At 39.2% G+C, this 12,993-nt stretch overlaps 1 protein-coding gene across 1 annotated transcript in view; it reads left to right on the forward strand.

Annotated features, from left to right (window-relative positions):
• The window catches only part of KIF6 (kinesin family member 6), a 211,449-nt gene that overhangs the window by 22,318 nt on the left and 176,138 nt on the right, over nucleotides 1-12,993 (forward strand). The window contains exons 4-5 of the mRNA XM_063125614.1: nucleotides 3,771-3,918; nucleotides 9,282-9,391. Coding sequence (XP_062981684.1) covers nucleotides 3,771-3,918; nucleotides 9,282-9,391 — 258 coding nt within the window. The remainder of the gene's footprint in view (nucleotides 1-3,770; nucleotides 3,919-9,281; nucleotides 9,392-12,993) is intronic.

Raw genomic sequence — 12,993 nt, forward strand, 5'->3', positions numbered from 1 at the left:
GTTCCGTATGACAACGGTTACTTTTATTCTGCAGCTCCTACACTTGGACGATTGGCTTCTGGTAGCGGACAGCAGTTGCACGCTCCAGAAGGACATTTCAACCACCCTCAACCTGTTGGACTTGTTGGGTTTGTGGGTCAACGAGGAGAAGTCCATCTTGACCCCACATCAGAAGCTCGACTTTATAGGGGTAACTCTGTCGTCTCGAGATGGGAGAGCATACTTACCGTCGACCAGAGCGAACACCTTACAGCAGTTAGCCATCGATACCGAGAGCCGCCGAAAAGTTTCGGCATGGACAATTCAGAGGCTATTAGGCTTGATGCAGTCATCAGGTTTGCAAGACTCAGAATGAGAATATTGCAAGCCTGGGTTTTAAGAACTTTCGATCTTCGACACGATGCCCGGTGAGCTTACCTGTCGATCCTGACGCAAGTAAGGGCATCTCTGAAATAGTGGTTTTCGATGTCGACGCTCCTAGAAGGGGTTTCGTTCCAACAAAACACTCCTTCGGTAACGATCACGACGGATGCATCGTTGATCGGATGGGGAGCACACTGCGACTCCCTCACAGCTCAGGGCCGTTGGCCTCCTTCCCAGAGGGAACATCATATCTACCACTGCTAGCGGTTGAGAATGCAATAAGAACTTTTTCACAATTGATCGAGGGCCTAAACGTCCTGATCGCGATGGACAACACCACGGTGGTGGTGTACATCAACAAACAAGGTGGGACAAGGTCTCACCCTCTGAATCGATCGGCACTCAGGATTTGCATCTGGTGCATAAAGAGAAATACTCACCTGACGGCGACCCATGTAGCGGGCAATGAAAACATCTTCGCGGACGCCCTCAGCAGGTCTTTCCACGTCGACCACGAATGGGAGCTCGATACCGAAGTAAGAGACGTTCTCTTTCGGTACTGGAGCCTCCCTGCTGTCGATGTCTTCGCTACCGAAGAAAACGCAGCTTGTTCCAGGTTCTGCAGCAGAGCAGGAAGAGGAAAGCACTCGCTAGGAGATGCTTTCACCAGAACCTGGAAAGGAAATCTTCTTTACATCTTTCCTCTGTTTCCACTGTTGACGAAGGTGCTGGCCAAAATCCAGTCGGACAGGTCGGACTACATCCTTATCACACCGTGGTGGCCTCGACAGACGTGGTTCTCCACGCCCTTCGACTGTCGGACGGGAATTACATCAGACTCCCGCCGATACCGACACTGTTGTCTCGACATCAGGGCAGGTTTCGACACGCAAACCCGTCGACCGTCAAGATGACGGCATGGAGGATATCATCCACTCCTCCTCTCGTATCAAAGATTTAACTGTAGACCATATATTTTTGGCATCACTAAAGCCTTCAACAAGAAAATCTTATGCGGCAAAGTGGCAAAGATTTCAAACTTTTGCCTTGGAAAACGATCAAGCACCTGAATCTTGCCCTTTAGCGTTAATCCTCAAATACCTACTGACACTTTATCAGCAGGGACTCGAACTCACTTCCATCAGAGTTCACTTAGCAGCTATTACGTCTTTCATCGAGGCATGATTGGTTTTACACCTTTTGTGCGTCCAACATCGAGGAAATTTTTAAAAGGGCTTAAAAATATGATACCGACAGTAAAGAGTATCGTTCCACCATGGAGCCTATCAGTGGTGTTACAGGCATTGACAAAGAAGCCCTTCGAGCCCATGGCCTTATCTGACCTTAGGCTTCTAACATTCAATACTGTCTTTTTAGTAGCCATCACTTCTGCTAGACGTGCAAGTGAGCTTAGAGCTCTCAAGATAGTTGCTCCTTACACTATCTTTCACAAAGATAAGGTTGTGTTACGCACAGACCCTGCCTTCTTGCCTAAGGTAGTGTCAACCTTTCATCTGTCCCAATATATCACTCTACCAGCTTTCTTTCCGAATCCTACATCACCTGTAGAGTCTGCTTTACATACACTTGATGTAAGGAGAACTCTTGCCTTTTACAAGGCTAGGACAAGGAATTTTAGAAAAACAAAGCAATTGTTTATTTGTTATGGGGAGCCTTATAAGGGACTCCCTGTTTCATGTCGGCGTCTGTCACGCTGGATTGTAGACACAATTGAACTTGCCTACTCTATCTCTAAACTAGAACTGGTGAAACCTGTGACAGCTCATTCTACCAGAGCCGTCACAACATCTGTGGTTTTCGGCAGAGGTGTTCCTTTGACAGAAGTCTGTAGAGCTGCAACGTGGTCCACTCCATCCACGTTTGTTAGGCACTACAGTTTGGACACCCGTGCTAGGCATGACTGCTCGTTGGGAGGACAGTGCTCTCGGAGATCTTCAGATGATGCACCAACCCACCTCCAAATATATGTCAGCTTGCTACTCGCCCATATGTGTGATGCATAGAGACCACGAAGAAGAAATGCAGGTTGCTTACCTGTAACTGTAGTTCTTCGAGTGGTCATCTATGCATTCACACAACCCACCCACCATCCCCACTTGGTGGTGTGAGACTTATAAATGACACAGTTATGTGTGGAATGTACTTGTATTTTATTTACACTCATGTTTATGGGGGCACAATGTCGGACTCCTGTAAACTGAGGTAAGGGCGGGAACCCCATGGACATGCACGGTAGCGTGGGGGAGGGGTTCCCGCCAAAAACGTTCCACTCAGCTATAGAAGGTTCCGGTCTGGTCTCTGCGCAGGCGCAAAGCCCATATGTGTGAATGCATAGATGACCACTCGAAGAACTACAGTTACAGGTAAGCAACCTGCATTTCCTCCTCCTCTTCCCTCATATATGGAACTGGAGGGGATAGTCTTTGTTCTGGGTCTGTGATTGTTTTGCAAAATAAGATATACCCTTCCCTGACCTTCGCTGAGGAAGACATTATTCCTCAAAATTCCTTCTTTTGCTGGCTTTTAACCTTAGGCCTAGTCTTCTGCCAGACTCTAGGTAATGTATGCATTAGTAGAAAGGATTTAGCCCAACTACCCTTATATGTCCTTTAGTTTTCTTTAAAAAAAATCATATTGGAAGTTTGGAATAGGTCTCCTGATTTCTCTGCTTCCCTGCATTTCTCTATTTCCATGTTTTTTCCCCTCTCTCTTTACTTCTTCTCCCTATTTTTGTCTTTTGGTCTACCAAAGTGTGGCATTATAGAAATCTCTGGGCTGCTGGTGTTGCCCTTATGATCCCTGTTCAGATCCCTGGACAAGCCATGCCATCATTGTGGCCCCTTAATATTGCACTTCATAAATTAATACTTTCAGGATGTCTGATATTTAATTGTAGAACTGTCAGAATCTTAGTTCAAGATAATCATGGATATAGGAATGACCTTGCAGAAACAGTTCTTTTTCTTCTGAGTGATATCAACAGTTATGTGACACGTAAAGTGGCTTTGTTTGCACTGGCAGCAAAAAAGATAAGGAAAAGAGAACTAGACAAAATTGCCATAAACTGCCATGGAGATTCAGACTGATGAGTGAAAGCTGAGTTTTAGTTATGGTAAATTTCAAGCTATCTGTGTATTTTTGAGGTGTTTGTATTACTGTATATATGTATGGATGCTTTCTTTTGATGTATTTGTCATGGCCTTTGGCTAGTACAATAAACTTTGGATTGATAGTTCAAGATAAGGTGACATTTCTTTTCATCTTAAAGATAAAGGTAATATCCAGTCATATTAATAAAGTTTTCCATGGCTATACTAATCATACCAAATATCTGTTTGTTACACATGAGTAATATATGGTGTGCATATTTATTCATCCAATTTCAGCGCTTTAGGTGGCTACAATGGCACTATATTTGCCTACGGACAGACGGGCAGCGGCAAGACCTTTACCATTACTGGTGGAGCAGAACGTTACAGTGATCGAGGCATCATTCCACGAACATTATCTTACATTTTTCAACAGTTGCAAAAGGTACCGGCCATTCTTTCCGCTGTTTTTCTTTAAAAACAATTAATTAACTAATATAGGGATATCCCTAAGAAAATAAATCTTAATTTTATGTTGCTCTTTGAATTAAATATACCAGGGAAAGGAAAGAAGCAAATCAGCCCTCACATTTGCCATACTACAATAAGAGCAGATGACTGCATGTGAATTTCACTCATGTTTGGATCAGCTATATGCACTCATTTCATTATTTAAAGTTGAAATGCTTATAAATGCTTTGATTTTAAGAATTCTAAGGATCAAGTTTAAATCAGTTTTGGTCATTCACAAGGTCAATATAACACACATTTTGACCAAAAAAAAATCTGCGAGGAAAACCTGTTTCACTCAGAAAAAATTAAAGCAATGGCATAATTCTGATGGAAATATTTGGGTTTTCAGAAATGTCCAGAATGTTTTGGCAACACTGATGGGAGAGGAACAATGGGTTAATTGGTGCAGTTGGGTCAGAGAATGTTGTGATTGGGCTTAGCGATCATGTTTGCTGGGAGTAACAAGATGGTGTATAAGGCAATAAGACAAAGCTACACTGGAAATTTGACCAATGGACAAGTCCAAAATTCAAAGTCATAAAAGCTAGAATTGTCATAAGCAGAAGAGTTTCCCATGTAAAAGTTAAGGTCAACCACAAGACACATCTGGCAGACACAGCAGTAGGAGCTGAGTGAGTGGTATAGCAAGTGTTGAAAGGTAGGTAAAGAGAAAGACCGATGATAGCAAGGAGAAAAGCATAGTAGCAAGGCACATTTATTGGTCTGCAGAAAGCAGTATTATGAAGACAGTCCTGATACAAGGGTATTTGCTCCATATGACTGATAAGTGACTAAGCACTCTCATATAGGTGTGGTTATTGGCAGCAGTACCCAAGGTTCAACCTCTGCATCATCACAAACATTTAAGGTGGGGAGTTAGGGTAAAGTGAAACCTTGTATAGAAACTGTTCCTACATTTTCAAACCTTTCTCAATAAATTGAATGAGATTCTAAAGAGGATAGATTCTGAATCAGATGCGTAGTTGCATTAAGAAAATATATTTATTGCTATAATGCAGGTTTTCACAGAAGGAGTTGTTGACATTCTACCTTCTCTGTGTGGGCCCTTTATGGTCAAGTATGTATTTGAAATACTGATGAATGACATGTAAGAGGCTGATTCATAGGACAAAGCAAAGAAGGGATAGGTATTAGGCAACAATCTTTTTGTAGCTACAACTGCAGACCATATAAGCCAGGTACATCTGTGAACAGTAAAAACAATATGGCTTGGAGCAACAGTGTTAAATAGTTACAGGACCAAGACAAATGTCTGTGGGTGATACTGAGAAGTACCTGCAGGACCAGCACTTTTTTAAAAAAATATTTTTTTCTGTAACAAATGGAGCTACACACCCCTGAACTGTAAGGAACACTTAAACTGTAAGGAACTTATTTGGTTTTGCCAGTTTATGAGGAGCGGGCAAAAACAATTTTTAAAAAAACAGAAGAAACCATCAACATTAGTAACAAAGAAAAATATTTATGTCTCTGCTAGTCCTTCACAGTGTCAAGCAGACATTAAGCACTCATTCCCATAAAAAGAACTGAGAAAAAGGAGAGACCAAGATTCAATGAATATGCATGAAATATAATCAGACTCATTTTCTGAGCTATAGCTATTACTATCAGTTTCACTCTCTGCTTCAATGGCAGAGCCCCCTAGAGGCTCAAAATCCATCTTGCTCTTGCATTTGAGAGTTGTAGTCTCAACTTACAACCTAGGACTTGTTTGTCCTCGGTGCACAGAAATTGTAATCTGATACCGTACATAGTTTTTAGAAATCATTTGGAGAAGTAAATATCTAAACACCTTGTCTTAAACATTTCATTCATCGTGCTAAAATAAAGTATTCCATATTTTTTCTTAATATTTTTTTTCAATTTTTCCAACTTTTTTGGGGGAAAACAAACAAGGCTTCAGGGGGGAAATGGGGGGGGGACTTTTTACCCCAGTTTTTTCTGGTTTTTTCCCAGGCCTTCACATCTTTAGTCACGAGGGAGTAGTAGTAGAATCGGGATGACTAATTACTGAATGTGTTGGAAAAGTGGATTTGTCTTTCTGTGTCCACACTTTATTGTATCTGATCTTTCACTGCTGTCTGTGCTGGAAGATCTTAGCCGTCAGACATCTGTTTCAGTTCTTGGTACTGACAAATGACTACTACAGCATTTGCCTATAAATCAAACTCTGTTGTTGTATTGTCTTTTTGTAGATGCTATATTCATACAATGGGGAAACCCAGTAAGGCAATCATGAAGCTACTATGGGGAAATACACATGTGTGGACTACAGGGCTTTATCCAGTGAATTATGTCAGTTTAATGACTAAAAATAGAGCTAACATCTGGATATACTTTCAGCAACCTCCTGGTTCTCAAACAGGAATCCCTCCAGGAGTACAAAGGCTCAGGGACAGGAATGCATCTTCATGTCTATGGATTGGTGAAGTGTACTCTTAGGAGATAGAGAACAGCTTGTGTGATCATAAGTTCTCTCCATCCCTTCTGCTTTTTGTCAGCATTGTAGTTAGGGCTAATCAGGGTTCTCACTTAACCAAAATTTAAAACCAGGATTTAAAGCTGGCTGGAAATCTTGCATAAATGGGAACCCTACTTAGTCTTAACTATGCTTAATGTCAGTGTTGGCATAATTCTTAGTTGCACTTAAAGCAGGAGGGAGGAATCCTTTTGGGAAGGGAGGGGATAGGTGGAGGAAACATGCAATTCTACAGCTTGCTCATGGATTCTTCTCCATACTTAAGAGTATGTGTGTGCACTGAGACTATCCGTTTCAATACCCAACACTACTTCATATTGTTAGTAATATTTTTCCCAATAAAAGTTTGAGTATAGCTTTGATATTTCCCTTGGGTAATGTAACACTTGTAAGTAAATAAATGAAGAATCATATGTGTTAACCCTTAAACAAAACATAGTGGAAATTTTAACTAATTGGGGACTGATAAATTAATGAGGAGGTAAGTCTTCATGTCAAGTAAAAAGATGTGAGAACCTGAGAGTGAAGACTGCTCAACTTATTTTGCCAAGAGGAAATGAAAGGACCTTGGTATTTTTCCATTATATTTCATGAAAGAGAAAATATAATTTTGTTTATATGTTGAAATATCAGTCTGTCACCTCATTAACTATCTGAGGCAAAGCCAAAAGAGAACATTAATGTCCTTCTGACTTCAGTCCTTCATATATTCTTTCACCATCATTGCTAATTGGTCCAAGTGTTAAGCTACATTGATTTATAAGCTACTATTGGTAGAAAGGTGGCATGAAGCTACTTAAAATAAATACGAAACATACTTTTAATAAGTCAAGTTAAAATGTGACAATAACATATGTTTTAAAATAGATGTACTTAGTAATCTCCATTTTTTGGGAGGGAGGGTAAATTCACAACAATATTTTTTTCACTACCTGCTGCTAATGCAGTAGTTAGAAGCAAACTGAGTGGGAAGGTGCTCACTCCATCTCTAAGGAGCACACACTTATGCTAGGACCTCCCCTTTTAGGAAGGGTGGGCTGTGCCAACTTCCTTGGCTAAAAGTTCTGAATTGAACTCTGTATAGCTGCATACAGGCAAATAAACAGTTCCAGGTGAGGAGGAGCTTCAGATTGGGAAAACATCATTTTAAAAAAAGATTTCCCGCCACAGTGGCTCCTCTCTAAATTAGAAGGGTGGGGCGAGCAGCTGAATTTAACAATTTAATAAGCTGTGGTAGATGCAAGTACAGATCACCTGTCATTACATCTAGTTAGACCCTCAGATAAAATGTGCAATTATAAAATAGCTGTTAGAAGCATTATAGTAGGTCTTTAATAATGGCTTCAGCTTGTGATGGAAATTAATTTCTATCTCTGTCAATCACAGCTTCACAGTTAATTATTGTGAATTTTATATTGTTTGGATTTGTCTTGTAACAAGGAGAGAATTCTTCCTGTCTGCAGAAAACAGTTGGGTTGTATTACATTCTAGCAGAGCTGAACAGAAAGTAAGCTTGTAGGGGACAGCTGACAGCATATGCTGGGTCAGAGTTTTTTTTATTAAAAGGGAAAAAAAACTAGCATGCCAGAGGAGTTTCTAAATGAAGTACAGCTTTGATATATTTTTAAAGATAGCATAATATGAAGGTTTGCACCATTTTAGTAACGTGCTTCATAAAAAATATATCTTAGAAATAAATTATAAATGTTATGCAATTTAACAACCAAATTAATACAGTATATGTGTCCTAGACAGATTCCCATCATGTATATGGAAATGTGTCCATAAAGATGGGTTATGATTGCTTGGATAGGTGACTTCTAGCTCCAACTTTCCTTTCAAGCTGGCTTTGCCTTGCCTTTCTTTGTTTTGGCCTCTGCTTCTTTCTGTTCTTGGGACTTTTGCCTGTGTCCTTGTTTCCTCAAGTCCTGTAGTGCCACTCAGAGTGCAATCCTATGCATGTCTACTCAGAAGTAAATCTCATGGAGTTCAGTGGAGCTTACACCTAGGTAAGTGGGTATAGGATTGTAGCCTTAGTTGTGTTTTCATAGAGACGTCTGTGCTGGTTGTTGCTCTGTATGCCCACGTTATTTCTTGACCCTTTTCTTCCAAAACTGAAAGCCATGGGATTTTACTCCCTTTCCTTACTGTGAAGTATCATGGTTGGCTGGTATGCAGATAGTTCTGAGATGCAAGTGGGGACTAGAGAACTAGCGGTTGATGTCACAATGATACTGATCACCCCTAAAGGAGGGAGAATTGATGCTGTTTCCCATAAAGGGAGATGCCTTTATGGGATTTTCCCCCAGATGAAAGACTGCAGGTTCTCAGATACAGCTGATTACTTTCCACTCCCCCTCTTGCCTGAGTGAAGTTATTCTGGAGAAGATGAATGAACTCACAAGGATATGGGAGATTTTTGGAACCAAGATTAGCAAGTAACTAGTTACATGTGACTAAAGAAGTCCTATGAGGACATTTTCCCTTTATTTTCAGTGTGCTGCTGTTGCTCTTTTATGGCAGTCTTACCATTTTTTATGACTGCTTTTCTCATATGTATATAAAAAGGCAAATTGTCACCATGCTTATAATGGAAAATCAATAATTGAAAAGGAAAAATACTTCTATTAATACAGAAAGCCATATTTGAGTAACAAATGTAACTTGAATTGAAAATGCATCCAGAATGAGATATGGTAAGAAGGCAAATAGCACAGAACTTGGCCATATTGGTAACCTACCCTCATTTTTTAGGCAAGTACTGAATTGTTCTTTTTATTTTTCTTCCAATTCAGGATAGCAGCAAAGTATACACCACACATATTTCCTACTTAGAAATTTACAACGAGTGTGGTTATGATCTACTGGATCCACGGCATGAAGCCTCCAGACTAGAAGATTTGCCGTACGTAACACATTTTTTAAAATCAGCACAAATTGTTTCCCTGGTCCAAAATTCCAGCCCTCCTTAGATGCCCTTTCACTTTGTCCTTTTTAAAATATCATATGTGCTGATGGATTTATATGCAATTATTCTTAAAATGTTTTCTTCCCCATACCTTTTAGGCACTAAATATGTCAATATCACATTATATAAAAACACATTCATTTAAAAGCACATCCAAATTAAAATTTCTATTTAATAGTGGTTGCAGCATATTCTGGCATGAGATCTGAATTTACAGAGATCTGTCAACCGTATTGTTTAATGGTGTTGCTGTTTGTAAAATTACTGCTGTTTTTTCGGCAAAGTGTTTTTTCATCATGACTCCTAATTTTTGGGAATAACATATAATCAGCTAATGAAACCTCAGGGTTGCGATATAGTTTTCATGGAGAAGTACTCAAACTAGATTTTTCACAGATAGAACTAAGACAAAACAATAAGACATCTGTGAGTTGAACAAGCTACAAAAATCCAGGTGTCTGGTAGCCCTGGCAAATACTGCTGCTGGAATCTGGGCTGTTATTGTACACCTAGATTTTTGCTCCACTGTTTTGTTCTGGATTTTTGATCAATATACACAATCCTTTCGACAGTGATATATTACTAATGTAATGTAATCAATACATTAGTTTGATTATAAAGTATTACATAAATGGTCTCCTATATCAAATTGCAAAAAAGAGAAAAAAGTGAGAGAGGGAACATCGGTACTGTCCAGTATTTTTACTCATGATTCCAGCTGTATTACTAGCTTTGTTTCTATAGATAGTCTGTTTCCATCCTACAACACAGGTAGTAATGTCTAAAATACATAAGGATTAGTCCTAACTTGGATCTTGATGTGGAAAAGTACTGTTAACTATCCATAATGATGGAGAGGAGGCAGAAGCAAGGTTTTTGTTTTCTCTATAAACAAAGAATGTTTTCCATTTGGCTAAGTAGATGGAATTTGTAGACTCCTTTAAAGCTGAGTGGAATATGCGTAAAACAGTATTAGCCAAGTTGTACTGTACAAACTCTTTGGTTGCATCAGCCAAGCTGTAAAACTAGAAAGAGAACCTAATATCTAAGGACTTGGGATTTTTTTCTTTTAGAAAAATGCATGCTTGTTCAGCACCCCAGGTCCAGATAAGCCCTACTGCTCCCCCAGCCAGATTATGTAAGCTTCTACTTCTGGGCATCAGGGCTCTGACTCCAACTGGTCAAAGTCTTCAGCAGCCTGGCCTATATTTCCTGGGCATCTCTTGCACTTCCTGATTAATGCCCAGGGTCCTCCAAGAATAATTCTGAAAGAAATTCCACTTCTGTAGAGAAACTACTCCTCAAAAAAATTCACTGTCTACAATCCCTGTAAGTTCTCTCTTCCTTTTTTGCTGCTGGCTAGGCTTCCTGTACACACTCCAGTGACTGTAAATCCACAGTCATGAAACATCCTGCTTACTCCAGGACCCAACCAGTCAGAGTGCCCCCCTCAGATCTGTTACCTCAGTGTAACATAACTAATTGACATTACATCCAAACTAACATGGCCGTGGCTTATCTCTGAAAACAGGACTTGAAGCCTCCAGAGGCCACCATTAAAATGTTTCTGTTCTTCACACTCCTGACATTAGAGACATTGGAGCAGAAACATACAGTATCATGACATTTCAGTCTGGTTTTCACAGTGAGTCAGTGACAGGAATAATCTGGCTTGCCAGTTCTAAGGGTTTGTTTACATTGGGCTTCCTGACCACTAAATTGATCATGATGTGCAGCTTCAGCCTTCCACCTCCACAGCAAGCTCATCTGTGTTTATACATTATTATGTGGTATAATACACCCCTTTTTAAACTAACAGTCTTTTTTTGGTAGTAGCTACCACCCAAAATCATCACAGATTTTATACTTTTTATATACTTTTGTAGTTTTTATAGTATTTCATTGTATATCCATTGCCTATTTGTATATTTTTGTATGATGCTTATTCTGTACACCATTTTTGAGAGAGTTTTTCCCTTAAAGGCAGCCTAAAAATAATGAAGCAAAGAACTTCATCTCAAGTATCACTTCTGCGATCTAGGATTATCACTGAAATGGAATCTTCTAAAGTTCTAAAGATACAGTACAGAATTTCATAGTACAAAGACATATTTTGGAAATATTGGTCTTATTATTTATTTATTTATTTATTTATTGCCTTTCTATACTACACAATAGCTGAAGATCTCTGGGTGGTTCACAAAAATTAAAACCATCAAGTACAATTCAAGGTATAAAACAAGCCATAATAATAAAAAAAAAACAATATAAAAGTACAATATAAAAGCACAACCAGGATAAAACCGAGCAGCAAAGCAGAGATTTATACAGAGTTAAAATACAGATTTAAAACAGTGGAGTTAAAAGACTAAAATTATAAATCCTGTTGAAATTCTGGGAAAAGAAAAAGGTCTTCACCTGGTGTCGAGAACAGTATAACTTATTTTGTCATAGTAAGTATAATACGTTATACATAGAATGAGTTGAAGCGGGAGCAGGGAATAAACATTATTTTTTGATACAGAATATATGTGTGGCGTTACACCCCACAAGTCAATTCCAAATGTATGTCTGCAGTGTGTAAGTCTGTGGTTTTTAGAATGTTGGCCTGAGTGGGCGGAGTTAGAATGTCTTGGGAGGGGGGAGGAGTGATATATAAGGGAATGACTGAGGGGATTGAGAGTTCTTGTTCTTGTGCTTTTCAGGAAAGCTTTTCAGGGAGACTTGTTAGGTACTCTTAGAGTCTGTAGTGCTCTCTGTATTTATGGTACTTAAGTTCTGGGAAATTTGAGAGTCAGTGTAGTGAGTGGTGTCTTTAGGGTGTGGTGTGCACGTAGTGGAAGTATATTAATCAATACTGATAATAAAGAAAGTTCAAGAGTGATTGTGTGAGAGAAAGGAAAGCACGAATGTGAGAGTGACCGGATTGTATGGAAGGTTTCAAAAAGATTTTTAAATGTTGTTATTTGAAACAAAGCTTATGAACTTTTAAAAATAAATTTTGATTGTTTGTTTTAAAACTACCACAAAAATCCCACTTGTCTGTTTGGCATTTATCATTTTAAGTTTACACATACAGCACCCACTCTGACAATCATTCACCTCAGCAGATATAACTCACAGCACATTATTATATATATTAAAATCCATTCTCAATTTTAAACCCCTTTCTCCACATAGTTTATTATTATTATTATTATTATTTATTTATTTATTTATTTATTTATTTATTTATTTATTTATTTATATAGCACCATCAATGTACATGGTGCTGTACAGAGTAAAACAGTAAATAGCAAGACCCTGCCGCATAGGCTTACAATCTAATAAATTAGATTGTAAGCCTATGGAGGAAGGTGGGTTTTATCCCTTGCCTCAGGCGTATCAAGTGGTGGTGCTTGGCTTGAGCAGGGAGTAGCCTCGACCAGGTCTGGTGTTCAGAGCCTGTATCGCCCCATAAGAAGTGGTGGTAGTGGTAAGGTCTGGTGTTCAGAGCCTGTGTCGTGGCAATATGTTCTCCATACCATCATATAATCTCA

This window comes from Elgaria multicarinata, chromosome 4, assembly GCF_023053635.1.
Source record: "Elgaria multicarinata webbii isolate HBS135686 ecotype San Diego chromosome 4, rElgMul1.1.pri, whole genome shotgun sequence".
In the NCBI taxonomy this organism is placed as follows: Eukaryota; Metazoa; Chordata; class Lepidosauria; order Squamata; family Anguidae; genus Elgaria; species Elgaria multicarinata.